Raw genomic sequence first — 27,820 nt, forward strand, 5'->3', positions numbered from 1 at the left:
GCGTCCGTGATTTTCACGCACCCACTGACTTTAATGGGTGTGTGATGCGCAAAAAACGCACAAGTATAGGACATGCAGTGAGTTTCACGCATCGGACACACGCTGCGTGAAAAACACTGAATGTCTGAATGGCCCCATTGACTTGCATAGGTCCGTGTGACGTCCGTTGTTTTAACGCGTGTAACACAGACGTGAAATATGCTCATGTGACTAAGGCCTAATTCACACAAGTGTGTCCGTTTTGCGTGGTGCGCATCTGCGTTTTTTACGCATGTATATCATCGGTATGTCACGAGTTTTTTACGTCAGCAAAAAAAAAAAGTGGTTTAACCCCTTAGTGACCAACAGTACGCCTTTTTACGTTCCTCACTAATGGGCTTTAGGCTAATGCGACGCCTTTTAACGTGATCGCATTAGCCTAAAGTAGCGCCGAAATTAAAGATCGGGGCTCCGTTCTCTCAGCTACCGGAGTTCGGGGCAACGACCAGAGACCATAACGAGTGGTCTCTGGTCACGTGATCGCCGTGAATCGCTATTTCACGGCGTTCACGCTAAACCGGTGGATAATCGCCATTTCTCTCTCCTCTCATGGAATAACTCCTTAGAGAGAAGAGAGAACGGGTAAATAGTGCGCCCCCCCCTCCCACGTCCGATCCCCCCCCCCCCGTCCGATTCCCCTTCATGTCCGATTCCCCCCCCCCCGGTCCGATCCCCCCCCCCACGGTCCGATTCCCCCCCCCCCCAAAATGGCGCCCGAGTGCGCTTTGCATAACTTACCTGTGTCGTCATCTGGCACAGCAACAATCAGGGACCGTTGTGACTGGTCCCTGATCAGGTGATCTCTGTGATAAAACCTATGATAAACCTGTGATAAACCCAGGACAAGGGCTGTGTTTCTCTCTCCTCCCATTGTAGTTGTTCTGAGAGGAGAGAGAAATCAGTCTAAGTCCTGTGCTGTGAAGAAAGAAAGTGATAAAAAAATCATAGTTCTTATACACACACACATATATATATATATATATATATAATATATCAAATCTATATTAGCGTCAGCGCTAGATTAGCGTCAGCGCTAGTTTAGCGTTAGTGCTAGTTTACCGTTAGTTCTAGTTTAGCGTTAGTGCTAGTGTACCGTTAGTTTAGCGTTACTTTAGGGTTAGGGCTAGTTTAGCGTTCGTGTTTAGGGCCGTTTAGAATTAATTTTACGTCTGTTATATAAAAAAAAAAAAAAATATATAAAAAAAATATATATATAAAAAAAATAAAATATTTGTGTCGTTTTTAGGATTTTAGGTTTACTTTAGGGTTAGGACTTATAGGGCATATATATATATATATATATATATATATATATATATATATATATATATATATACATACATACACATCTATAAATATGTCTCAGCGTATGTACAGTGCGGAGCAAGCCTACGCCTTGCTATGTTCCGACACTTCTGAAAGCGAAACAGACACCGCTTCAGAATTTGTTCCAGACAGTGACAGTGACGATTCTAATTCCACCGCTGAACCCCATAGTCCTATGGTGGTGGATACGTCAGTCGCTGTAGAGGTGTCAAGTGCAGGGCCGAGTGTTGCAGTCCCTCCCGTGATGTGGGATCCTGCACTATCATTTTCCCCCCAAGTACCCCAATTTGAAGCGACCCCAGGAATTAGTGTCGACGTCCAAAATTTTACCCCCTATAATTTTTTTAATTTATTTATATGTGATACGGTCCTAGACTTGATAGTCCAGCAGACTAATCTGTATGCTAGGCAGTTTGTTCTACAAAAGCCTGCATCTATGTACTCCAGAATGTGGAGCCCCACAAGTGTCCCAGAAATAAAAAAATTTTTAGGCATTACCCTCAATATGGGTTTGGTTAAAAAACCCTCTGTCCGGTCCTACTGGACTTGTAGTGCTGTCCACGCTACCCCTGTATTTGCAGCAGTGATGTCCAGAAACCGCTATGAGGCCCTAATGCGATTCATGCATTTTACTGATAATTCCCAAGTCCCCCCAAGAAGTGACCCAGCTTATGATCGGCTTAATAAATTAAGGCCATTAATCACCCTTCTAAATGATTTATTTTTAAAGTTGTACACCCCTGACAAAAATTTGTCAGTAGATGAATCGCTCATGAGCTTCAAAGGGCGTCTTTCCTTTCGTCAATTCATCCCTTCCAAACGAGCCAGATATGGGGTGAAATTGTACAAAGTTTGCGAGAGCACAACGGGTTACACCTGCGGTTTCAAAATCTATGAAGGCAGGGACTGCCAAATTTATACCCCAGGCTGCCCAGAAACTATTGGCACCTCTGGCAAAATTGTGTGGAACCTAATGGAGCCATTTCTGCACAAGGGGTACCACGTCTATACAGACAATTTTTATACCAGCGTTGCCCTTTATAAAGCCCTCCATGCTGCAAATACAGGGGCCTGTGGGACAGTACGGAAGAACAGAGTGGGACTCCCACAACAGTTGGTGTCCAGGCGTTTGGGAAAGGGAACATCCATGGCCCTTGCAAGTCAGGAATTGCTTGCAGTGAAGTGGGCCGACAAGAAGGATGTCTACATGCTGTCCACCGTACACACGGACACCACTGTGGCAATTACGGAGAGGGGGGCTACCACTGCAAAGCAGAAACCTGTCTGGGTAACAGACTACAACAAATTTATGGGGGGTGTAGACCTTTCCGACCAGGTGCTTCAGCCTTACCTGGTGAAGCGCAAAAATAAGGCCTGGTACAAAAAGGTAGCAATCTACCTCATCCAGGTTGCTACCTATAACAGTTTTGTTATTTTCAAAAAAGCCCAAGGAACGCTCACTTTCCTTCAATTTCAGGAGAAGGTCATTGAGCATCTCCTTTTTGAGTCCACTATACCGGCACAATCCTGCGAATCTGAGGATGTGCGCAGGCTTTCAGAGCGCCACTTTTTACACCCTATTCCCTCCACTGAGACCCAAAAATATCCCCAAAAAAGGTGTCGGGTATGTAGCAGGCATGGCAGGAGGAGGGATACCCGCTTTTATTGCCCCATGTGTCCATCAAAACCAGCCCTTTGTAACTACCCCTGTTTCGAAACCTTTCACACGGTTGCAAATTACTAGAATTTAACACAAAAAAAAATAATGAGTTGGGGGCCTTTTTAGGGAGTCAATTTCTTTATATTTTCTTTTTAGTTCGTGGGCTTTCCAAGTAGGGATTATTTCTTGTGGGAGAGGTTGTAGAGCACATTTTTTTCAGACCGTGAAACTAATTTTACCCCTTATGATTTTTTTTATTTATTTGTGGGTGATCAAGTGCTGGAATTAATTGTCCAGTACAAAATCCCACATCCACAATTTTTTTATTTTGACTGTTCTTATGACTATGTCCTGCCACATACAGCTGTTACATTCCTAATTCTGTACCGTGATACGGGCATGATCTTTTTTTTTTATTTGGAGGATCTCTAATAATTGAGCTGTTCCTTATCAATACACCATGGGCTTTGTTACGGTTCTTCTGGAAATACTGACATCATTTTGGGGATTAGTGATCCTTTACTGTTCCTATAGATGGTTTTGGACACTGTCCTTTTATATATTCTGTAGGTGATTGGTTGTTTTGTGCACATAGCGGTTCCTACCTTGCCGGGCAGGGGTCTGTTATGGTGTACCGCGTCACTTGGCACATTCGTCCCTCATAAGGATTGATGGAGCTAAAGAGACGTTGTACAACCAGTCACTGAAAAAAAAAATCCTTGTCATGACAGCCCTGCAGGTGTTCTTCTATCTAGTGAACAGACTCGAGTTTGCAACATAGTTGGATACATTTTCCTCCATTTGTTTGAAGATATTGCCCGTCACTCCAGTACAGTTTATTTTTTCCTCTCTGACTGATTTTATATTAGGACAGAATTCTGTCCACAATGACATCATAATGGCACCAACTGCTTCTTCAGCAAGACATAGTCATAAGTACAGGCAAATACGTCTATAGCAACATGTATCCGTTATGAATACACGGCTTCACTTCTATTCTGTGCCGCACAAATTTATTAATGTGGCGTATTTCTAACAAAATAACCTTCTACCACGTCTCCTCTATTTCATGTGGAAACGTAATAAAAGCTTGAAGAAAACATTATATACCCATAGTGTCTGAAATGATACCCATTATTTCCTCCTTTAAAAAATTTTTGGTCCGCATGCCCACTACACCACTAGATGAATAGCTTTAGGGGTTTAGTTTTTAAAATGGGGTCATTTCTGCGTGGTTTTTTTTTGTTCAGGCAGTTCAATGCCTCTAAATGCATGATATGGGGCCTAGAATTTATTCAATTGTGCCCTGAAAGCCAAAGGGTGCTCCCTCTCTTTTTGGCCCAGCCACACGTCTAATAAGCAGATTATGGCAACAATGAGAGTATTTTTGAAAACAGGAGAAACAGGGTGATAGATTTTGGGGTGTGTTTCTTCATTTTCATGTTCGCTTTACAAAGAAATCGGTCTTCAAAGTGATACTTTTATTAAAAAAGTGAATTTTTATATTTTTTCACCTGCTATGCATTAAATTTAGCAAAAAACTGTGGGGTCAAAATACTCACTACACCCCTAGATAAATACCTTAAGGGGTCTAGTTTTCTAAATGGGGTCGTTTATGGGGAGTTTCTATCGTTCTGGTAGTTCAAAACCTCTCCAAATATACAGTGGGGCCTAAAACATTTTCAAGCAAAATATGAGTTCTGAAAGCCTCTGGGTGCTCCCTTCCTTTCAAGCCCTGTCGTGTGTCCAGGCAACGCATTAGGGTCACAATGGGGGCATTTTTGAAAACAGGAGAAACAGGGTGATAGATTTTTGGGTGTGTTTCTTCATTCTCATGGTCGCTTTACAAAGAAATCGGTCTTCAAAGTGATACTTTTATGAAAAAAGTTAAATTATATTTTTTTATGCCTGCTTTGCATGAATTCTTACAAAAAAACTGTGGGGTCAAAATACTTACAACACCCCTTAATAAATACCTTAAGGGGTCTAGTTTTCAAAATGGGGTCACTTGTGGGGGTTTCCATCACTCTGACACCTATGAGCCTATGAAAACCTGGCTTGGTGCAGGAAAACAAAATGTACTACAAAATTTATAAAATTATTACTTAACTTGTAAGTCCTCTAAATTGCTCAAAAATTAATTTTTTTTTTCAAAAGTGCTGCCAAAATAGAGTAAAGAGATTGAAATATATATTTAATAAAAAAAATTGTACAGTATGTGTGTACATATGTGACATATTGCAGTTAAAAATAGGGAAAAATGATAATTTTTACAAAATTTCTTCAATTTTTCTATTTTTTAAGTTATTTCCGCAAATCGTATCAGTCTACTTTTACCACTAAAATAAAGTACAACATGTGACGAAAAAACAATGTCAGAATTACTTGGATATTCAAAACTTTCACAGAGTTATTCTCTGATAAAGTCACACATACCAGATTTGACAAATTTGGCTTGGTCATTATGGTCCAAACAAGCTTGGTCACTAAGGGGTTAATTTTTTCTTCATCATTCCTTTAGCAACTGGTGTGTGAAAAACACGGACAGCACACAGATGACGTCCGTGTGCTGTCCGTTTTGTTTCACGCACCATAGACTTCAATGGGTGCGTGATGCGCAAAAAACGCACAAGTATAGGACATGCAGTGAGTTTCATGCAGCAGACACACGCTGTGTGAAAAACACAATGTCTGAATGGCCCCATTGACTCGCATAGGTCCCTGTGACGTCCGTTGTTTTAACGCGCGTAACACGGACGTGAAATACGCTCGTGTGAATAAGGCCTAAATCTATATGAAGAGCTAAGTATTTACAAAGTTGTCTTGTACTCATACCTAGTTACAGCCTGTATTAGGCTACATGCACATGTTGCATATTTTGAAGCGGAAAATACGCAGCAAAAGCGCAAGGAATTTGCAAGAAAAAAAACGCACTTGAAGGTGCGTTTTTTACGTTTTGCTGCGTAAATAGCTGCATTTTCATGCTGCGGGTTTTGCTGCGTATTTCTTTACAACTACAGGGATAGAATTCGCAAGCGGAATAACGAGATAAATTGATATGTTTTGAAAATACGCACTGCAGGTCAATTTACGTCCTGAAAAATACCGCAGCGTGGACATGAGATTACTTGGAATCTCAGACTTTGCTGGTACTGGATTATACTTTGGTTTTGCCGCAAGCGAATATGTGCGGCAAAACCGCACGTAATACGCAACGTATGCATTCGGCCTCATAGTTCAGAGCTGCATTTCACAATTCTGCACGTTGTTATTAGAAACAGGCAAAAGTCTTGACAGCAGCCACAAACGTACAGCTTAGGCTTTGTTCACATCTGTATTGGAGGATCCCTTAAGAGCAGATCTGGTCAAAGATTCTGGAAAAAAGTTCAGTAACCTTTTATTTTTTCCCCCGGTAAAACGTGACAGAATCCTGACTGAACCAAATAAAGTCAATGGGATCTGTCGGGTGCCGTTGGGGTCAGTCATGTGATGCATCTGGCACTTCCGTATTAAATGTTCATATGACTTTACAGTAAAACAAAAAGCCAACGCAGATGTGAACAGAGCCGAACCGGGGCGTCAACATTGCAGTGAGATAGCTTTCTTATATCACATCACAGTACCCAGAATGTAAATCATTAGAGCAGGTGATGTACATACATCAAGCAAGGAATGGAGATTTCAGCTCAGAAGGTTGCAGAATTGTGAATGCAAATCTAGGATATAATACAGGCTGTATCTCAGGATCAGTATAAGGTGAATAATGCAAAGCATTTACAAATTGACTTATTTGCAGGACAGTAAAATAGTGTTTAAAAGAGAACATACACTTTATGCCATAAGGAATTTAACGCTAATTGCACAAATTGTAAGCTTTTTTTTTAGCATTTCTAATTAGCATTTCAATAAATATTGGAAAGCCATTATGTTAAACCGAATTTAAGTGTTTTACTTACATGGTTTATTTTTTTTAGAATTTCAATTTCTGTGTCAACCGAGATGGACTGGTCCTGCAAAAAAAAAAAAAAAAGATTAAATAAACCTGACATGACAAGAAAGAAATTGGGTATTTACAGCAGTTAATAAAGCTTCAAGAACGTTCAACTTCAGAAAAAAATAAAAATCAATCACCATTAAATTCACCATTTAACAAACAGCACAGAACCTCTGTAGAATGACAACTCAATTATTGCAACAATAAATTGATATCAAAGAACAAGCGACCAAAACTAGGCCACGTATTACTGTATACATCTATAAATAAAATGAGGATCTCAACATATCGCACTCTACTTGACTCAAAAAAGCAAGGGGTAGAGGTGAAAAGGGGAGTCTGATTGACAGGTGATGTAATCCTGTAGTTCACAGGAGAAATGACCTCCTGTCTACACATGGTCTATTCTGGTGGTCAGACGGAGATCACATGACACATAATGAAAGGGTTCAAAATGTATGGATGCCCCTGAGCTAGGAAGAAACAAATGACACTGTTAGAATATTGCTGGTGCGTCCGCATGAGAAGTGAAGAAAACAAAAAGTATTGCTGGAGTGCTTCTTTAATATGTGGGGGCACTAAAGAAGCACTAACTATGTTGGGGCTTACTTAGAGGGCGCTTTTACTGTGTGGGGGCTCGAGCAATGTGTGATGGGCACTTTTACTAAGCAGGGGCCCATAAGGAGGCGCTATTACCGTGTGAAGGGCACTTTTACTAAGTAGGGGATCTTTTACGAAGTGAAAGGCACTGCTACTGTGTAAGAGCAGTAAAGAAACATTATTACTATGAAGAGGAACTAAGGGGTTACTGTATGGTGGGAATAGTCTTTGTATAGGTGTTTAATATTCTCGAAAGGTATGGTGGTATTAGTCAGACCCTATGTGGGTCAAATTATTTTCATGGCCACACCCACAAATATTGAAAAAAAAACTGGGCAGCTCCACAGCCAAGTACCTCTGTAGACATTAAAGCCCTGGCACTTATTTTTTTTTTAGAACATCATCCCTGGTTAGCCACGTAAAAGGGAAGTTGCTGTGGCAGGAATCAGTGGCTGTCCTAATTACTGGATGCATCAAGACAACTATGATGGTGGTGTGTGATCCTATTGATTAGTGTTACAACTGCAAATGTCTGCTGAAATCTTACTTACGAGGCATGAAGAACTCAAAGAGAACTTTCTTTTACTTATAATTTTCACAGCAACCTTCTTGCATGTTGATTTTTCAAAAGCCAATTTGACTTCTCCACAAGCTCCACTGCAGTAACAGAAGATGTGTTCAGAAAAGTGTGACAAAAGCCTGTATTAAAATCTAAAGAACAGCTCGGCACATATCCTTCTTTCCTCAACACTTAAACAGGTTGCTTCATTTCTAAAATGGGGGCAGTCTGAGTTAATAGGGTGGGGGGGGTCCTGGAATCATAACCTCTAATCAAGAGCAAGAGTGGTTTCAAAGACCAGCCCATTCTCTATTAAAAAAAACGGCAGGTCTGTGCATTACATGGACAGCCTTTTGATTTCACTGGGCACCATGAAATGGTTAATTTTCCATGCTGTGTCGCTGCACGAGAAATGGAACATTTGTTTGCAGGCAATCACACCGTGTTTTCAAGGGACCTTTCTAACAAAAAGGGATAGTCAAAAGCGGACAATCCCATTAACCTGGCCATGGACAAAACAATTATTATTAAAGAAGCACTCTGGCAAATAATTTTTTTTGCACATATCATGCTAACTCACCAGCAATATTCTAACAGTGTCATTTGTTTCTTCCTAGCTCAGTTGCATCTATACATTTTGAACCCTTTCATTATGGACAACTCAGTCCGACCACCAAAATAGACCATGATCTCATTTGTAGACAGGACGTCAGCCTTTCCGCTGTAGATAACTGTGTTAACTACAGGATTACATCATCACTAATCAAATCCCTCCTGGAAGTTCAGAGACCCCTCCCCATCCTCCTTGTTTCACTGGAAGTCCCCCACGCATATAGTGCTGCTGAAGATATTATTTTGTCCGTATGGGACAAGGAGTCGAGTGATATAATGGTCCATACAATGATTAGCTGCAGAGTTATGAACTCCCCTGACTCACATTGTCTATGCTATCTGTGAGTGCAGAGTCCAGTGTATTTAGGAGATTTTAGGAGGCAGGGAGAGCAATGTGAAGCTGCATCACATAGGATACACTGTAGACTCTGCAGTGTTAGTTCAGAAGTTCTAGGCCAATGATCTATCACTTGCTGCCCTTAGATAGAGCTCAGAGCAGAGCACAGTGCAGTGTAGTGAGACTCCACCCCCTGCAAAGTCAGGAGAATCATGGGAAATGTAGGCTACATTAGGGGGAACCATATCAGAGCTGATGAAAGAACCAAGATGGCAGACAACTTATAAATAACAGGTCAACACAAGGCATACACAAGAGCCTCTACATTATTCTTTAATAATAGGCTATGCTGCACTACATAAGCAAAAATAAAAACGCTGGAGTGCTTCTTTAACGATAACGGTTATATCTCTGATCAGCACACATACTGTTCATGCTTCAAAATTTGAATATTGTGATATTAAAGAGGCTCTGTCACCACATTATAAGTGTCCTATCTCATACATAATGTGACCGGCGCTGTAATGTAGATAACAGCAGTGGTTTTTATTTAGAAAAACTATCATTTTTGACGGAGTTATGACCTATTTTAGCTTTATGCTAATGACTTTCTTAATAGACAACTGGGCGGGTTTTACTTTTTAACCAAGTGGGCGTTGTGGAGAGAAGTGTATGACGCTGACTAATCAGTGACCAATCAGCGTCATACACTTCTCTCCATTCATGTACTCCGCACATGCGAGATCATGATGTACTGTCACATACACCCACGTTAACTTTACTGAAGTGTCTTGAGAGTGAATAGACATTGCTTCCAGCCAGGACGCGATGTCTATTCACACTCCCGACACTTCGGTAACGTTTGTGTGGGACTTAAGGACAGCAAGCGTGATCTCGCGAGATCACGCTGTGAATGACAGGACAGCGTGATCTCGATGTGCTGTGTGAGTAAGTCCCACACAAACGTTACCTAAGTGTCGGGTTGTGAATAGACATCGTGGCCTAGCTGGAGGTAATGTCTATTCACTCTCAAGACACATCAGTAAAGTTAATGTGTGAGTAAGTGACAGCACATCGTGATCTCGCAAGATCACAATGTGCGGAGTACATGAATGGAGGGAAGTGTATGACGCTGATTTGTCTGCGTCATAGACTTCCCTTTACAACGCCCACTTGGCCAAAAGCTAAAAACACACCCAGTTGTCTATTAAGAAAGTCATTAGCATAAATCTAAAATAGGTCATAACTTGGTCTATCGTTTTTCTAAATAAAAACCACTGCTGTTATCTACATTACAGCGCCTATCAGATTATGTAGGGGATAGGGCACTTATAATGTGGTGACAGAGCCTCTTTAACTATACATGCATTCTTAGCATATATTTTCTTTAAAACTGCTGCATTCAGTTTACCTTTGTCTGAAAAAAATACATGTGGGGCAATGCAAATGCACAATAGTCCCCACAATAGAAATTATTTTCCATGGGAAACATAACCATTTAGTGGAAAATACATTTTTGTGCAGGCCCGCTTCCCAAAAAATTGTGTATTGTGGCCTAATTTCATGCTGTGAGATTGGTGGGGAGCAGCAGGGGAGATATCTGATTGATCAAAGCACAGAGAGCAGCTCTTATCACGCCAGAAAGAGCCCACCCACTCAGCCCATTTATAGAGTGAATAATTGAAGATATAAAAATCCCAAAATATGCATGTTAAACACAACATTTCTGTCTGCACTAGAGCAAATACACATCTACAGCTTTTGGTGTTTTTTTTTTTTTTTTTTTTTTTAAATTAAAACGTTGTACAAAAGTTTTTTACCTACCTTCCAATAGTTTTTGACATGATATACTGGTCTCTGAACTCTATTGGATAAACGGACTGATCATCTGCCAACAAATCTGTAAATACAAAAACTGAAAAGACTTCCAAATAACTATGTATTGAATAGTAAAAATGTAAATTATTTAAAAAACAAATATTTTATGCTCTGATCACACTGGCGTCATGTATTTGTCATACTATTGGCGATAGACTGCTTTATAAATCGATGAGGTCAATCTATCAGGATTTCTACCATTTTCACTGCGAGAATAGCGCTACTTGCTATGCTATTCTTGTTGTCAAAAGCAATGGAAACCTTGACATTTTCTAGAGGCTAAAAATAATACCAAACTAGTTATGTAACAGTAAACCAATTACATAAAAAGAAAATATTTTAGACGCAGTTAAGGGCTCATTCGGACGAACGTGAATAGCATCCGTGTGCTGCGCAGGGAAATCACGCGCAGCACACGGATCCATTGATCTCAATGGGGCCATTCACACATGCAGAAGTTTTCACGCAGTGTGTCCCCGTTGCGTAAAACTCACTGCATGTCCTATATACATCCGTGTGCTGTGCGTGATTTACACATCAACTCAATTGAAAATCACAATAATAAAAAAAAACAGGCTGTGCTTTGCGAGTGCGTGAATAACGCATGCCACTCGCAAATGACTGATGCATAACAGACCAGATTCACGTGCGATTTTCACGCGCGTGATTCCGATACGCTCGTGTGAATGTAATTAGACAAGAAGTCCCACAGGACACATAAGTATCTGGGTGGGAAGCAAGTCTCAACCACCCACTCAAGTTAGTAGAGATAAGGACTCTAATAATGAAATATACAAACTAGAGAACAAGAGAGTCCATAGCTATCGAGTATGAAAAATAGACAATCTTTATTAATACCAACAAAAACAGAGAATCTAAAACAAGTCTGTATCTGGATCACCAATATACATGTACATTAATCAGAGATATGCACACACATTATATATAGCATGAGAGGTCTTATTGATGTTAACTCCAATATGGGATATATCTACATAGGTAGGCATGAATCAGGATAACACAGAAACAAAGTGTAAGAAGCTCAATATAAAAGCTTATGCGTATTTAAAGTGACTAGTGCATTAGATATACATACATAAGACCTTACATAGCCTAGTTAGTGCACTTACCCATGCTTAAAAGAGTACTGGTGTGACCCGAGATGTGAGGTAGCGCCCCGACGCGCGTTTCGCATGTAGCTTTATCAAGGGGCTCGTGTGAATGTAGCCCAACACTGGCGTCATCGATCCATTTATTACGAAAGCCATGATGCTGTGTCGGATCCACTGTACTATGGATCTGAATAGTGACCGACAGACCCCATGGATTCAAAACGTGGTGCATCAAGGCTTCCGTCATGTAGATTGCAAAAATTGCACGCTAGATAACTGCGGTATTTTTGCTGTCAAGAGTGCCGGAAAGCGCAATAGTACCCTCTACGAAGGAACTGTGTGAACAGCGCCCAATAAAAGCCGCTGTGTTACATAAAAGTGTTAACCTGGAATAACCTCAAAGAGGCTCTGTCACCAGATTCTCAAATTCCTATCTCCTATTGCATGTGATCGGCGCTGCAATGTAGATAACAGTAACGTGTTGTGTTTTTTTTTTTTTTTTTTTTTGAAACGTTCATTTTTGGCCATGTTATGAGCTAATATATATATATATATATATATATATATATATATATATATATATGCAAATTAGCTTTGAAATGGACAACTGGGCGTTTTTTTTTCGTTCTGTCCAACTGGGCGTGTATTGTGTGTTTAACTGGGCGTGTTTACGTGTATGACGCTCACCAATCAGTGACCAGTCGGCATCATACACATCTCCATTGATTTACACAGCAGCGATGTGCAGCCACATAAACAGAGATTAACGTTAATCAAGTGTCCTGATAATGAATACACATGATCATCCAGCCTGGACGTCATGTGTATTCAGAATCCTGACACTTCTGAATCTTTTCTGTGAGATTTCCAGCAAGGGAAACAAAATCTCGTTTACCTCGTAATCTCGCGAGATTACGCGTGGCTTGCTGGAATCTCACAGAAAAGATTCAGAAGTGTCAGGATTCTGAATACACATGACGTCCAGGCTGGATGATCATGTGTATTCATTATCAGGACACTTGATTAACGTTAATCTCTGTTTATGTGGCTGCACATCGCTGCTGTGTAAATCAATGGAGATGTGTATGATGCTGACTGGTCACTGATTGGTGAGCGTCATACACGTAAACACGCCCAGTTAAACACAATACACGCCCAGTTGGACAGAACGAAAAAAAAACGTCCAGTTGTCCATTTCAAAGCTCATTTGCATATATATATATATATATATATATATATAAAATAGCTCATAACTTGGCCAAAAATGAACGTTTTTCAAAAAAAAACAAAAAAAACTTTACTGTTCTCTACATTGCAGCGCCGATCACATGCAATAGGAGATAGGGATTTGAGAATCTGGTGACAGAGCCTCTTTAAGGCCTCATGCACACGACCGTAGCCATGTGCACGACCGTAGCCATGTGCACGGCCGTGATTTTCGGGTCGGCCGGCAGCGGAGTGTCACCCGCAAGCCGCCCGCAAATCACGGGCCGTGCACATGGCCGCGTCCATTATTTTCTATGAGCCTGAACCGCAGAACACGGCCATAATAAGACATGCCTATTCTTTCTGCGGTCCGGGCTCCTGGGCCATGCACAGACCGTGAAAACCACCGTCGTGTGCATGGCCCCATAGGAATGAATGGGGCCACAATTCTCACGTGGATTTTCGGGGGAAATGCGGCCGCAAAAGCAAGTTCGTGTGCATGGGGCCTAAATCTTTTGAAGGACAGAAGAGAATATAAAATAATAAACTAACAGGTACCCATCTTCTCAAACCATTTCCGCTCCAGCACAGACACCCCCAATCACCGCCGCTCTGGTCTTGGAAGCTCCGGCTGCTGTCATGTGCCGTTCATCGCTGGCTTTAGTGGTAATGCTGCCATGAATGGCATGTGAATGCAGTCAGAGCTTCAGAGACCAGAAGCGAATGTGGGTGTCAGAGCTGTAGCAAGGGGCGTTTAACAGGTACTCACCCTTTAAGTTTATTATTTTATACCCAAAGCAATATAGAGATTGTTCACACTGGCATTAGGACTTCCATTTTTACATAATTCATGACGATATGACATTCATCGTGATCCGTTTTTCCCCCTCAAATATTTTTTTTTTTTTATACTTGACAGAACAGCGCAGCTTGCTACACTATGCGGACTGTCTGAATCCTAATCGGAAATAAGGGTAAACTGATTCTGCTTGAAAATAACTTGCTTTTGAAAATGTATGCTCGTGCTGCAATCTTGTGGTACAATCGGACACATTTTAGATAAAAGAATTTGGATTTAGATGCAAGTTTCTCAAATATTAGCACATGGACTCCATGTTAAAGGCCATGTACACCTTTGAATTATTTTTTTTTCAATAAAAATGTATCAGTGCAATTGGTGCAACTTTAAAAATAATTTTTAATAAAATGTAATTACACTTTGAGATACAGTTGCTTTGTATTCTGCATACAGAGCAGCTGTATCGTGTGCTGAAACCTGTATCTGTCAGGTCAACTGGTCCTGAATGTCTCTGACGGTTCATAACTTAGAAGTGATCGATAACAGATGGATCCTGCATATCGGAGACATGAAGGACCCGCTATCACTGAACCAGTCAGACCTGATGGATTCAGGTGTCAGCGCTAGATACAGCTGCTCTGTATACAGGATACAAAGCAGCTGTAACTGAAAAAGTCTGTAATTACATTTTATTAAAAATAATTTAAAGTTGCAACAATCATACATTTTTATTTAAGAAAAAACTTTTTTTCAAAGTTGTACATTGCCTTTAAGGATTGTCTCTTTGGCGTTTTATTGAATCCTTATGTCATGCATTGCCCCCTCTGCCCTGAACTAGGCATAACAGTGAGTGACAATTTTGCCCGGAGTGTTATTTTAAGCACATCTGCCTAGCGCTGGGCAAATCTCATTTGCCAGGTAGCCAATGTGTCGAAAAATGTAGTGCTGGCGTCTGACTTTGTGTTTTATTTTCTATGATTTTTATGAGAGTTCTTATTGTCTGGCTACTAAAAATATCAAACTAGATCCTGGAGTGGTCCAACTGGCTCCTTTAACCCTTTCTCGACCAATGACGAAAATTAACGTCCTGGTCGGCTGCTAGTTCCTGCCCCAGGACGTTCATTTTCGTCAGTATTTAAAACTGTCACTCTGTGTAAACACAGAGTGACAGGCGCACGCTGACAGCTGTCCTAGACAGCTGACATATCAGTCTCGCCGGACAGCGGACCATCGCAGCTGCTTTCGGCAATGAACCCCTTAAGTGCGGCGACGGATTGCCGTCGCCGCATTTAAGTGGTTTGAAGCACATCGGCAGCCCCCACAAAGTGATCTTGGGGGCTACCGATGCTTGTCGTGGCAATCGGAGGTCAGATAATGACCTCCGGGTTGACATGTACGGAAGCCTCGGAGGAGCAGCCTCCGGCCGGACCTCCTCGGCTTCCTGTCAGAGTGACAGTTACGTCACAATGACAGTTGGAGTACATTACACTACGTGTGTAGTGTAATGTACTCTAGCAGCGATCAAAGCTGCAAGTCTAAGTGTCCCCTAGTGGGACAAGTGAAAAAAGTAAAAAAAAAGTAATAAAAATGTTTACAAAAAAAGTGTAAAAATAAAAGTTATAAGTGATATAAACACAAAATGCTTTTTATTCCTATAAGAAGACTTTTATTATAGAAAAAAAAATGAACACGTTAAAAAAGTACACATATTTTGTATCAACGCGTTCGTAACGACCCCAACTATAAAACTGTAATGTTATTTTTCCCGCAAGATGAACACCCCAAAAAAAAAAATCAATAAAAAAACTACGACAGAATCACAATTTTTTTTGGTCACCACCGCTCTCTAAATAAAGAATAAAAAGTGATCAAAAAGTCGCATGTACCCAAAAATAGTACCAATAAAAACTTCTATCCGTTCCGCAAAAAACAAGCCCTTCCACAGCTTTTTTGACTAAAAAATAAAAAAATTATGTCTCTCAGAATATGGCGACACAGAATTTTTTTTATTTTTATAAATAGTCATTTTATTGTGCAGACGCTAAAAAAAAGGACCAAACCTATATACATATGGTATCGCCGTAATCGTACCAACCCGCAGAATAAAGTAAAAATTTAATTTATAGCGTACGGTGAGCGCCGCAAAAAGAAAACCTAAAAAAACGGTGTCAGAATTCCTGTTTTTTGCTCAGGATTGCAAAAAAATTGAATAAAAAGTGATGGAAAAAAAAATAAAAAAATCGCATGTACCCCAAAATGGTACCAATGAAAACTACAGATTGTCCCGCAACAAATAAGCCCTCACATAGCTCCGGTGGTGAAAAAATAAAAAAGTTCTGGCTTTCAGAATATGGCGATGCAAAATGTGCAGAGTGCTCCAAAAGCAGATAAGATCAGGCGCCATTTATCAGTGCGACACCGGCCACATATCTATGTATTATTATTTATTTACCCCATTATTATACCCTCTTATTATGCCCTGATGTACTCCGCACAGATTACATACGCCCCCAAATTATAAACTGAAATACCAGCAAAACCCCAAACAGTAAAACTACTGCCAAGCAAAATCTGCGTTCCAAAAGCAAAATGGCATTCCCTCCCTTCTGAGCCCTGCAGCGTGCCCACGCATATGGCGTCGCCATACCCAAGAAAACCCGCTTAACGTTTTATGAGGTATTTGTCTTCTGTGGCACAAACTGGGCACAACATATTATGCACTAAAATGGCGTATCAGTGGAAAATTGCAATTTTCACTTTGAACCATCCGCTGTGCATTAACCCCTTTGCGCACTATGACTTAATTGCCCGTCATGGTGTGGCGGTTGATGTATGGAGCCGGCTCACGTGCTGAGCCCGCTCCATACGCTGCGGGTGTCGGCTGTGTATTACAGCAGGCCCCCTCGGTACTAACGGACAGGTACAGCGATCGCTCTGTTACAGAAGCCTGTAAGAACAACAATATACTGCAATACATTAGTATTGCAGTATATTGTACCAGTGATCCAATGATCGCTGGCTTAAGTCCCCTAAGGGGATTGATTAATAAAATGTGTAGAAGAATTATAGTTATTAGTAGTGAGAATTGTTTTGTTTTTTTAAAGTAAAAAACAAAAACACCTTTTCGCATTTTTCTTCTAAAGTAATGTAAAAAAATGAACAAAATTGGTATCGCTACGTCCGTAAAAGTCCGAACTATTACAATATACCATTATTTAATTTGCACAGTGCACACCTTAAAAAAATTTAATAATTCAAACCGCCAAAATCGCTGTTTCTTTTTTGTCACCTTCGCTCTAAAAAAAAAAAAAATGTAATACAACTTTTGAATCACTTTTTATGTACCAAAAAATGGTACCAATAAAAACTGCAGCTCCTCCCGCAAGAAATAAGCCCTCACACCACTCTATTGATGGAAAAACGAAGAAGTTCTGGCTCTTGGAAAGCGGGGAGTGAAAATCGAAAATATGAAAGCAAAAAATGGACCAGTCCTGAAAGGGTTAATTCATTTCTAATGGAAAAAACCGTATGATCACATGTGGGGTATTTCCGTACTCGGGAGAAATTGCTTTATAAAAAATGGTTGTTTTTTTCCTCCTTTATCCCTTGTGAAAATGAGAAAATGCAACATTTTAGTGGAAAAAATTTTGATATAAATTTTCGCGCCCTAATTCTAATAAACTCTGCAAAAGACCCGTGGGGTGTAAATGCTCACTATACCCCTAGAAAAATTCCTTGAAGGTTTTTCCAAAATGGGGTCACTTTTGGTGGGTTTCCACTTTTTGGTCCCTCCAGTGCATTGCAAATGCGACATGGCACCGAAAACCATTCCAGCAAAATCATAAATCCAAATGGCGCTCCTTCCCTTCTGAGCCCTGCTGTGGGTCCAAACAGCAATTTTTTACCACATATGGGGTTTTGTCGTAATCGGGGGACATTGCTTTACAAATGTTGGGGTGCATTTTCTTCGTTATTCCTTGTAAATAATAAAAATTTCTATGTTGTTTCAGAAAAAAAGTACATTTTAATTTTTACAGACTAATTCCAATATATTTAGCGAAAAACCTGTGTGGTCAAAATGCTAACTATACCCCTAGATAAATACCTTAAGGGGTCTAGTTTTCGAAATGGGGTAGTTTATGGGGAGTTTGTATCGTTCTGGCAGCTCAAAGCCTCTCCAAATGTACAGTGGGGCCTAAAACATTCTCAAGCAAAATATGAGTCCTGAAAGCCTCCGGGTGCTCCCTTCCTTTGGGGCCCTGCCGTGTGTCCAAACAACGCATTAGGGCCACAATGTGGGTATTTTTGAAAACAGTAGAAAGAGGGTGATAGATTTTGGGGTGTGTTTCTTCATTTTCATGTTCGCTTTACAAAGAAATCGGTCTTCAAACTAATACTTTTATGAAAAAAGTGAAATTTTTTTTTTTTTCACCCGATATGCATTAAATTTATCAAAGAACTGTGGGGTCAAAATACTTACTATACACCTAAATAATTACGTTATGGGGTCTAGTTTTCTAAATGGGGTCATTTGTGGGGGTTTCCACCATTCTGACACCTATGAGCCTCTGAAAACCTGGCTTGGTGCAGGAAAACAAAATGTACTTCAAAATTTATAAAATTATTATTCAATTTGTAAGTCCTCTAAATTGCTGAAAATTTATTTTATTTTTCCAAAAGTGCTGCCAAAATAGAGTAAAGAGATAGAAATATATATTTAATGTAAAAAATTGTACAGTATGTATGTACATATGTGACATATTGCAGTTAAATATAGGGAAAAATTTTAATTTTTACAAAATTTCTTCAATTTTTCTATTTTTTAATTAATTTCCGCAAATTGTCTACTTTTACCACTAAAATAAAGTACATGTGACGAAAAGACAATGTCAGAATTACTTGGATATTCAAAACTTTCACAGAGTTATTCTCTGATAAAGTCAGACATACCAGATTTGACAAATCTGGCTTGGTCATTAAGGTACAAACATGCCCGGTCATTAAAGGAACAGTGTCACCCAAAAATTTTTTTTAATATGTTAAAGATGTTAGTGCTTTATTAAAAACGTTTGGATTAATTTGTGTGTTTGTGTGTTACTTTTTTTTATTTTTACACTTTTTCTTCCCTATGGGGGCTGCCATTTTTTTTTCCATTTCTGTATGTGTCGATTAACGACACATACAGACATGGAATACGGCAGCTCCAGTCCCATAGGGACTGCGAACGGGGCCCGTTCCATCCACTTTCGTGTACGCCGCTGTGTGGGAACGGCACATGCGCCGCTCCCACACAGTTCAATTTGAAATGCGCGCCGTCCGGAAGTGGACCGGACAGTAAGATTACTACTTCCGGTCGCGGCTTCCGGACTTGTGCACATGGAGCAGCGGCAGCAGACGGAGCGGATGGACCGGAGGGAGCGGCGGCGACTGGAGCAGGTAAGTTATTTCTATGTATGTTCGTGTTTCAGTGTGTTTACTACTGTATGTTAACCTTCTACACTGTGTGTTAGCTCAAAAAATGGTGACACACAGTGTAGGAGGTTAGACCGTTCAAACCCCTCGTTTATCCCGGCACTAGCCAGGATAAAGGAGGGGGGGATTCTGAGAGCTCACTAGAGTGAGGGATTTTTACCCAATTTTGCAGCATAAAGCAATGTGGTTGCTTTACCACATGCAATGCTGCAATTTTGGGAATGGCTCCATCTAGTGACCAGTGCTGGGAAATATTATAAATTGAATCCAATTTATAATATTTCCTGACATGTTTTGCTGGCAACACATTCCCTTTAAGGGGTTTTCCCACTGAGAACTTATAATACCTATCCACAGGATAGGTGATAAATGTATGATTGCTGGGAGCCCCACAGATCACTAGAACAGGGGTCCCAAGCCCCTGTCCCTCCTGACTACACGATCGCGTAGGAAGGGGGGCTCCAGACCACCGCTCTAGTGATCGGTGGGGGTCCCTACAGTGCGGCTGAAAGCAATTAGACATTTATTACCTATTCTGTGGATAGGTGATAAATGTTCTTAGTAGGGTTGTCACAATACCAGAATTTGGACTTCGATACCGATACTTTGTGTAGTATTGCGATTATCGATACCAAAACAATATTTTTGGCAACAGTAATAAAAAAATTCTTCAATTTTCTGATGTGAGGCACGTTGTGTGATGAATTTTGAATGTGCCTCACAATAATAGTAATTAACCCCATCATGTTTCTCAGTCATAAGGGACGAAATTTAGTTAGTGTAAAGTACATGATGGGGTTAATTACTATTAATGTGAGGCACATGGAGGTTAAATTTATCACACCTCGTGCCTTACATTAATAAGTGAAACAAGTTTTTTTTATAGCGTACACATCATAAATGCCGCAAAAAAATTGTTGTGCAGGTTATTACGGCCACGTCAATACTGATTGTGTGTATATTTTATGTATTGAGACTTATTTTAATGTTTATTGTAAAAAACGTGTACATGTATTTTTTTATTTAACATTACTTTGTTTTTACTTTTTTATTTTTAAACTTTAATGTACTGGCATATATCTATATACTGATAGTACAGAGGCTGTTGTTGGGACATACCTAAGTATGCCCTAACAGGAAATATGGAGAGACAGCCCTGGGGTCTTTCAATGGACCCTGGGCTGTCTGCCCATATATGGTATGTCCCTCAGTTGTGTCACAGCGATTCCCTGTGACGCGATCAAAGGGGCATCCCCCTTCTCATTTTCCCTTTGAATGCTGCGGTCAGCTTTGATCTCAGAATTCAGGGGAATAGCGGGGGAGATGAGAGGTTTTTCTGATCTCCGCCGTTAAAGCGGGGCTGCGGTTGTGTAATACAGTCATTGCCCTGCTCCTGACAACAAGTGTGCATGTGGTCAGCATTAGGTGATGCAGCCGGCGCTGCACTAACGAGCGCAGGCACTGAACACAGAACATAGGGGTGTTTTGCAGTGCGCCCGCCATGTTCTGTCTTCAGTGCCGCCGCTCCTTAGTGCGGTGCTGGTCGCAACACCCCATGCTGACAGCGCGGAGGTGTCAAGACTCAGGAGTGGGGCAGTGGCTGTATCACACAGCTGCAGTCCCGCTCTCATAAATTCGTGCATTACAATGCTAAGCTGTGCAGCGGCACAGCTTAGTATCGAAATACACAATATAACGGTATCAAACCATATGAGGGTGCGCGGCATCGAAATATTATCAAAGTTTCGATGCATCCCTAGTTCTTAGTGGTAAAACCCCTTTAACCCTGTCACCCCTAACACGAACCATCATGAGCGGTTTACAGCGTGAGATTAGAGCAGTAAATACCTTTATTTGTTTGTAATGAAATTGCAATTTCAGCATTATTTGTTAACGGTAATATCTTCCCACGTCCAATTATCTCTTGATTTAAAAATGTTCCATTGCCACTCAAATCCTCTATATAGGCAACAGGAGACGGGCCAGGACCAGCTTCCTAAACGTGACAAGAAAATAAGATTTAAAAAAAAAAAAAAAAAAAAAGATAGGAAACATAATTGTTAGTTTGGATGTTCTAATCTAACTATATATTTTTCTGTATATTTATATAGAATTATAATTTCACAATCCTAGACCATTTACAAAAAGATTATATGCCACGTAATTTTTTTCTGCCAATGACTACACAGTGACCACTTTATCAGGTATGCCTTCTTGTTAAATATACCAGTCAATCACGTGGCAGCAGCTCTAGAGTTTGTTGACCAGAATGGGGAAGAAATGGGATTTCACACATCAGTCTCTGGTGTTTACATAGCGAACAAATTGGCAATGGAGTGAACATCAGTACTAGATGATCAATTAGCACAGGACTATGATGTTTCAAGATACTTACCCTAAAGATCCGAAAATGTTTTTTACTGTAGGTTTTATATCTCTCTGTCTGGTTTATTATTGGCCTATCAAAGGTATAATCACAGAGTTTATCTCTTCCAAATATATATTCCTCATTCACACAGTCTGTTCAAAACAAAGAACAATATTGTTAGCACTACAAAAAGAACTCTACACATGGTAATAAAGCTATGAAACAATAGTAAGACAGGTTTTCATGGCAAAGAAACAAACTTGATAATAGAAACTTCTTTGAAAGCACAAAAAAACGGGAAGAGCAAAAGCTCTAAGAAATATGGCCCTTTATGTATGACAGAGAGTAGGAAGTCCACATACAAAGTCTCCATCTCAAGCGGAGAGCTTGATAATACACCTAAATTAATATTCTTATCAAAAAAATCTAATGTCATTCACGGTAATATTGCCTCGGTGATTGTTTTGTCATACATGTAAAGAGGCACAAAAAAAGCCAAAAACCCAATGTGGTCAAAATATGAAACATCTTTATGAAGGCTACTTCGAGTGATGGAAGAATGCTTGTGCATCACATATATTAGCCTTTGTAGAGCAAACAGATGATCATTGGTTACAAAAAAGCCAGGCATCTTTTCTTAGAACTCTGTATTGTGCCATTCCTGTGTTATTCCTCCTGCAATAAGCTGTATTCTTTATTTAAAGATGACAGGTCATCTTTAAATAAAAGGTCACAGAGCAAAGCTACTAAATCCATTAGGTACTTTATAGCACAAAAAATATCATTCTAGCCATTACTGGAATTTTCAGGCCTTTATAAATTAAAGGGAACCCGTCATGTTACATACGATGTCCCCTCAGCAGGAGGATATTAAGTTTGTGCAAAGCGATTCAAGATAACCTGTATTTTATTTATTTCAATTCCTTCTCACTATGGGCTAAAAAGTTCAGTAAGCGGTCTCAATCATTAAGGCCTAATGCATGGTGATTTTGAGATCCACAAAACCTCAGATCCGTAGTCTGTATTTACGTTCCATTTGTCCGCCCAAAAACCTTCCGTAGTGCATCAGTGTGTCATTATTACTCACGGATCCTGCAAAAAAAAAAAAAAAAAAAAAAGAAGAAAGGCTGGAATTGATGTCATCAGCTTGTCCCAACCACCTGAATAGGTCACATGATCGCTGAGCTGAATCACATGAATTCCCTGGTGCCACTTGGGAACAAATCCGCAACTACGGACAACAGCAACCCGTATGCCGTCTGCAATTTTCACGGTCCTTTAGACTTCTACGGGCGAGTCCATGCCGCACACAGATCCGTGAACATCACGGTTGTGTGCATGGGGCCACATAAATGAATGGGTTTGTGTGCTAGCCGCAAATTGTGGATAGCACACGGACAAAAAAAACAGTCGTGTGCATTAGGCCTTATTGACAGCCTTCCTTGTAGGAGTGTGAATACAGAAAAAGCTGACAATCACAGAGTAGGACCGCCCACTGGACTTCTAAGCCCAAAATTAGCAGGGATTTAAAATCGGTTTCAATTCTTCCACACACAAATAAATATATATCAGTTTGGTCAGCTCCTCCTGCTCTGTAACATGGTTTCTGCAGATCAGACTGCATATTTGACATGACAGGTTCCCTTTAAGTTATTTGAAATTCATACATGGGGTTTCCAACTTCGTAGTTTATGGCACATTCACAGGAGATGCCGTAAATGTCTGATAGATGAGGGTCACAGCTCTAGGACCGGCACCTATATAGAGAACAGAGTTCATCCGACCCCCGTTTCGCAAGGAGTGGGTCTGCAAGCTTCAGAATCCTTGAAAGAAAACTTGAAATTTTTCAATTTTTACAAGCAATAAATGAGAAACGGAACCCTAACATTTGTAAAGCAATTTCTCCCGATTATGGCAATACCCCATATGTGGTAATAAACTCCTGTTTGGACCCATGGCAGGGCTTAGAAGGGTAGGAGCACTATTTGGCTTTTGGAGCTCAAATTTTGCTGGAATGGTTTGCGGTGCCATTTTTCCACTAAATCCCAGGACAGGGGGGAATTCTGGAGGTTCTATCCTGGTGTCCTTCCTTTTATGAACCCTAAACCTGTGGCTGTACCCTGTGCTGCTCTCACACAGCTTGTACATTTTAATTCCATACCTCGCTCTCTTGCTTGGCAGGTATTGGCAGAATTTTAGTCTCCCCTTATAATGTACAAGGGACTCGCCTATTGCAAAGGTCTTTTCTGGGGTGTAGGATTGTTCACATGGTATCACTCATTTGGGGGGTTGCCTAAGCTCTCGTCCTGGGGCGCCTGTGCGGGGGTTCCTCATCACTGGTTGAGAACAAGAGGAATGGTGCATATCTGAGGCCAGGATGGCGTATGCCTCCTTGGCTGAATAGACCCTTTGGGATGATTGGGAGATTTTTTTATTAAGGGGGTGTGTAATGCTTGAACACGTGCAATACTGAATTTAATTTTACAGAAGTGGTTGTGTGTGTTGTGCTATTACACGTGTATATCAGAATTTAAAAGAAAAAAAAAAAGGAAGAGAAGAGAAGAAAAAGGAGGAAACATTTAAGATAAAAATTTAGGAGAAATAAATTTACTGAACAAACATCCAAGATAAAACTGTAAAACATTCCTGACTACCTGAGACTAGTTTTTTTTCCAGCGTTCGGGTTACTTTGTTAAAGAAAATAGACTACACAAAATTTGAGCTACAACTGTCGGTACGCTATCAAAAATTTTGTAAACTGATTGTAGGTCACTAACTGTATCGATGTAAATTTCCACAAACTGTAGAGAAAATATATAAACTAAAACTTCTGCTATATATTTTTTTACAAAACAGATGTCAGTAAGCGTCTGCTACCCTAACGCTCTACCTATGCAAGTACTAGCTACACCTTATCAGCTAACCTAAATGTCCGCTACTCTAACGCCCCAATTATGCAAGTACTAGCTACACCGAACTATAATTTTTTCTTTACATAAAAACAGTGTCCAAAAAATGACCACAGATGCTGATCAGTTATGGCGGTTACTGATTAGGGGTCAGTGGCCACAGGGCGAACACAGAGAGACTGTGCAGAAGACAGGAAAAAAAAGTCCTGTCCCAAAAATCTAGCACAGAGGCCGATCAGAGATGGCGGTCACTGATCAGCACTCAGCAGCCACAGGACGTACACAGGTTTTGGTTGGGGGGGCAGGAACAGGAGCTGGGAAATTTAGGTACAGATCTAGCCCTGCTGCTAAAAAAAAAAAAATCTGCCGCAGCACAGTTGATGATTATGGTCACTCATTGAGTGATCACACAGCAGGAAGCAGAAGAGGATCACAAGACCAGAAGGCCTCAGTACCGGTCAGTATGGAACAAGGCGGGCAGAGCTGGTGCAGGGCGTTTAAATCACCTGCCATGGCTGCGATTGGTCGGTCTCTGCAGACCGACCAATCGTAGCCAACGCCCCATGAATACATGGTAGGAATTGGTGATGTCTTGGACAGCACCAATCACTACCATATCACTGTGCCCTGTGGCACTGTGATTCGCTAAAACCACAAAGAGCCGCACTTGGCCGGTCTGAATTGACCAGCCAATCGCTGCGATGGCCGATGCAGGGGGTGTGCGACAGCTCCTTGGGCATTGTGTCTTAACTTTGTAACGGTGTATTTTAATACAGTGACCGCTTGTATACGACATTTTGCGCAAAGTACTGGCTTTCCATGACGTATACCTACAACAAATATCGGGAAGGGGTTAAAATTTACAAGGAGTTTACTTATATACTACTAGCAAAGCATTGTGTAAAGATACATGCCATGGTTCAAGAATCCCTTTCCAAGTGCCCAGAGTCGACCCCATGCATGTAAATTCTTGTTTTCATCCACTTCTTCTGGAATTGATGCAAGATCTTGCACTGGTAAAGTTTCCAAAGAGCTCAAAGTCCCAGAGCCAGACGAGGAGGATTGGCTGTATGACTGAGGAACACTAGATGAAGAGCTGGAGGTGCCTTGAGACTGCTGGGATTGCTGGGACTCGCCCATTGCGTCTCGGGACATAGAAAATCTTAACAAAACAAAACAAAACACGTGTTAGACAGAAAGAAGTATACAAAAAAATTTACAGCCAAGGGCCTGTTCACATCTGCTTAGGGATACAAACAGAAAGTATAGTCCCATTTGTATTTACCATTGATTCCAGTATTTTTTTTGTTTCAGTTTGCATCAGTTTGGCTCCGTTCTGCTAGGACTCCGTTTTTTTTTTCTCATGGAAACAATAGTGTAGAACACTTTGCTATTCTTTCCATGATAAAATAAAAAAACAAAAAAAAAAAAACACAGTTGAAATGAATGCAGAGACAATACTTTCGTTTGCCTGTTGCTCTGACGAAATAGATGAACGAAAAGCCAAATAGAAGCCCAAAGCAGATGTGAACGGGCCCTTAGGCTCGATTCACACCATACCTGCATTGTATGTCCATCGTACATGCCTGGAAAACCTCCTAGCGTGTACACCGAGCATATAGATCCGATGCATACAAGTGTTGGGAGCAGAATGACAATGGCTCATTAGCGAAGGGTCCCAGAGGTTGGACCTCCACCAATTAGAATATGCCCAAACTTACGCAGTGAAAACACTTTATAAAAAAAGGCTATCCAACATGAAAACTACTCAAGTCAACAAAAGTTTGTTAAAGTAGTATTCTATATATGCGGGTGTACAGGCGGTCAATCGTCAATTACACTACACAAAAGGGATCCTATGTTTATTGAATTTATCTGCGAAGCATTGAGGTTTGTGTTGAATCACAATTCCTTCCAGTTTGATGATACATGGTACCGTCAGAGGGCAGGAATGGCCATGAGGACCCCAGTGGCCCCAACTTTTGTGAATTTATTTCTAGCCGATCTGGAAGAAAAAAAATGATCTACAATTTATCGAATCCCTATGCTAGTTATTTACTACTATTCTTGCGTTACAGCGACAACATTTTTATAATGTGGTCTGGAACGCAATTAGACTTTCTAAAATTTGTGCGATATCTCAACAATATGAATATGAGTTTTACATATACATTTGGGGACCAGGAGATAGAATTATTGGATGTACATGTAACTATAGAAGAAGGAAAGGTTCAAACAAAAGGATACCGAAAACCTACCGTTACCAATACACTTTTAACCCCTTTAGGACACAGCCTGTTTTGGCCTTGTGGACACAGATGATTTTTTCAAAACTGACATGTGTCACTTTATGTGGTAATAACTCCGGAAAGCTTTTACCTATCCAAGCGATTCTGAGATTGTTTTCTCGTGACATATTGTACTTTAGGTTAGTGAAAAAATTTGGTCGATAAATTCAATATTTGTTTGTGAAAAACTTCAAATTTTAGCAAAAATTTGCAAAAATTAGCATTTTTCTAAATTTAAATGTATTTGCTTGTAAAACAGATAGTAATACCACACAAAATAGTTACTAGTTAACATCCCCCATATGTCTACTTTATGTTTGCATCATTTTTTTTCACGTACTTTTATTTTTCTAGGACGTTACGAGGCTTAGAACTTTAGCAGCAATTTCTCATATTTTCGATAAAATTTCAATAGGCCATTTTTTCACGGACCAGTTCAGTTCTGAAGTGGCTTTGAGGGCCTTATATATTAGAAAGTCCCCATAAATCACCCCATTTTGAAAACTGCACCCCTCAAGGTATTCAAAACCACATTCAGAAAGTATTTTAACCCTTTAGGCGTTTCACAGGAATTAAGGCAAAGTAGAGGTGAAATGTACAAATTTCATTTTTTTTGCCAAAATTCATTTGTAATTAAAAAAAAATCTGTAACACAGAAGGT

At 40.3% G+C, this 27,820-nt stretch overlaps 1 protein-coding gene across 2 annotated transcripts in view; it reads right to left on the reverse strand.

Moving 5' to 3' along the window:
• CHEK2 (checkpoint kinase 2) overlaps window positions 1–27,820 on the reverse strand; it is a 118,789-nt gene that overhangs the window by 62,120 nt on the left and 28,849 nt on the right. For both annotated transcript variants that reach the window (XR_012849588.1, XM_075831002.1), the window contains exons 2-7: window positions 25,786–26,033; window positions 21,990–22,114; window positions 21,443–21,590; window positions 10,952–11,042; window positions 8,171–8,276; window positions 6,982–7,035 (exon numbers count right to left, since the gene is read on the reverse strand). Coding sequence is in view for 1 of the 2 variants with exons in the window: in XM_075831002.1 (XP_075687117.1) it covers window positions 6,982–7,035; window positions 8,171–8,276; window positions 10,952–11,042; window positions 21,443–21,590; window positions 21,990–22,114; window positions 25,786–26,026 (765 nt within the window). In the remaining variant the exon portion in view is untranslated. The remainder of the gene's footprint in view (window positions 1–6,981; window positions 7,036–8,170; window positions 8,277–10,951; window positions 11,043–21,442; window positions 21,591–21,989; window positions 22,115–25,785; window positions 26,034–27,820) is intronic.

This window comes from Rhinoderma darwinii, chromosome 1 (assembly GCF_050947455.1).
Source record: "Rhinoderma darwinii isolate aRhiDar2 chromosome 1, aRhiDar2.hap1, whole genome shotgun sequence".
NCBI lineage: Eukaryota > Metazoa > Chordata > Amphibia > Anura > Rhinodermatidae > Rhinoderma > Rhinoderma darwinii.